Consider the following 2,500-nt stretch of genomic DNA (forward strand, 5'->3'; position numbering starts at 1 on the left):
TGCCAGCCTGGAGAAGGCGTCCTGAAAGAGTGCGGCCCAGACCAGACAGTGTGCACGCCATGCCCGGACAGTGAGTACACACACACACACACACACACACACACACACACACACACACACACACACACACACACACAGACTAGCACACACAGACTTGCACACACTCAAACACACACACACACACACACAAACACATGAGCCATTGAGCAAACACACACACACACACACACATACACATCAAATTTGTCCGTGTGGAAGATGGGCACCATTTTTTACCGCGGATACGATGTATTCCTCGACAGCTGTTTCATGTGTCCTCACCAGGCAGTGTACAGTAGCACCAGATGATTAAGCAAACACAGTTGTTTATTTAAGATTAGTGAGTGTGCCAGACTCACCTTTGTTGTGGCATCCACATTTTTCACACATTCCGACGCCAAACCACATACGTAATCTCGGGGGCGGTCCCAGATATTCCCAGGTGGCATGAACGGACAATACATCAGTCATAGGTGTGTTTTGGCCCAAACCAGTGAGAATGACATCTGTCATTATGTAACAGCAAGCACAGCAGCACAACTACAAACAGTGCATCGGTGTTTTGATAGTCAGCGGCACATCTGAAGTAATCTGATTCCACTAAAACCTGTTTGTGACTAGCAGAGTATAGCCTACATGCATTTGGACTCATATTTGAACTCATAGACAAAGTGAAACTAATCTCACCTTGATGTCATAGTCAACAACAAAACAGTTCAGCACAGTTAATTACTTTTGCTATTGACTGATGGGTTGCCATCGAAAGCACACTTAGGCGGGGATCACACTAGCCAGCGGCAAGCGGCAGGTTTCCTATTGTTCTCTATGGTTCGGCAGCGGAACGGTGACAATGCTGACGTAAAGCTAGCGTTGAGCAAACAGTGAGTTGGACTTGGTTCAACTTTGAAGTGCAACGCTCGGCTAGTCACAATCAGTTTTGGAATGTTTAGGTATTTTAACCAATCAGATTCGTCTTAGGACGTAGCAACAAAGATTGAACTTAGGAACGAGATAGAATGTTTAGATTTATTATTATGGTCTGAGCGTTGCGTTACGCTTGCCGCTGCCGCTTGCCGCTGGCTAATGTGATCCCCGCCTAAAGCACTTTTCATCTGTTGCACGCACAGGTACACCACCCGGTCTGGTAAAGTTACATACTGTAGTGCGGTTATAGCTGATAGAGGGCTGCAAAGTGAATGCAGAGCCGTTCACCCTGTCATGAGTTGATGAACCCCTGAAATGATTTTGGAAACATTACTGTAAGTTCCGAAAAAAGTCTTTAGTGTTGCTTTAATCAAAGTGGTGCAAAATTTGCCACTTAGTGTAAGATAAGAGTAAGCCTTGTGTTGCATTTTACACCACTTTGCGCTGTGCTTCTGTTGCCAAAATAGAGCCCACATCGCCCCCACACTCACACACACACACACACACACACATGAGACACATACAGTACAAACACACTCACTCCCATACATGCACACATGTACACACACATGTGCATACTATATATCTACAGTGCAATCCAAAATCAGAAACATTCTCCTCATGCCAGCGGCAGTGATGGCAGTGTGTTACTGTAGTAAACTCTGCTGCTCAAAGAGTACGCATTGTCTGGAAGTAAGCTTCTGAGATTAACTCATATTTGCAGTAGTCTCTAAATGGAAACAGTAAATTACATTGTCACTGAATCAACTTTAATCAAATTTAATTTCCAATGAGTGATCATATTTGATCATACTGTACATGCACACACACACACACACACACACACACACACACACACGGACGCACGCACACACACACACACACACGCGCACGCACGCACGCACGCACGCACGCACGCACACACACACACACACACACACACACACACACACACACACATACACACACACACACACACACATACACACACACAAACCTCTCTCTCTCTCTCTCTTTCACACACACACACACACACACACACACACAATTATGATCCTGAATTGCCGGTGGGAGGCGTAAATTTGACTGTCTTCCGTCTTCACCTCATTCCCTTCCTTTTAAAGGACTTTGAGACTCCCTGTGGAGAAACACACACACACACACACACACACGCACACACACACACACACACACACGCACACACGCACACACGCACACAGACGGTTGTTTTCTGTGAAGTAATTAGCAGTGAGAGGAGCAACTGTCTAGCAAATGAGAGCAAAACAGCAGCTGGAGAGATCAGAGCCTCCCCCTACCCCCTGCTGACAGGAGACGCAATCAATAATACAGTGTGTGTGTGTGTGTGTGTGTGTGTGTGTGTGTGTGTGTGTGTGTGTGTGTGCATGTGTGTGTGCGTGCGTGTGTGTGTGTGTGTGTGTGTGTGTGTGTGTGTGTGTGTGTGTGTGTGTGTGTGTGTGTGTGTGTGTGTGTGTGTGCATGTGTGTGTGTGTGTGTGTGTGTGTGCGCTTGCTAGTTT

General features: G+C 46.3%; 1 protein-coding gene across 1 annotated transcript in view; it reads left to right on the plus strand.

Moving 5' to 3' along the window:
* The window catches only part of ngfrb (nerve growth factor receptor b), a 44,741-nt gene that overhangs the window by 14,535 nt on the left and 27,706 nt on the right, over window positions 1-2,500 (plus strand). Inside the window, exon 2 of the mRNA XM_062531186.1 lies at window positions 1-70. This exon is cut by the window's left edge and continues 72 nt beyond it. Coding sequence (XP_062387170.1) covers window positions 1-70 — 70 coding nt within the window. The remainder of the gene's footprint in view (window positions 71-2,500) is intronic.

The sequence above is a fragment of the Sardina pilchardus genome, chromosome 3 (genome assembly GCF_963854185.1).
Source record: "Sardina pilchardus chromosome 3, fSarPil1.1, whole genome shotgun sequence".
Classification (NCBI taxonomy): Eukaryota; Metazoa; Chordata; class Actinopteri; order Clupeiformes; family Clupeidae; genus Sardina; species Sardina pilchardus.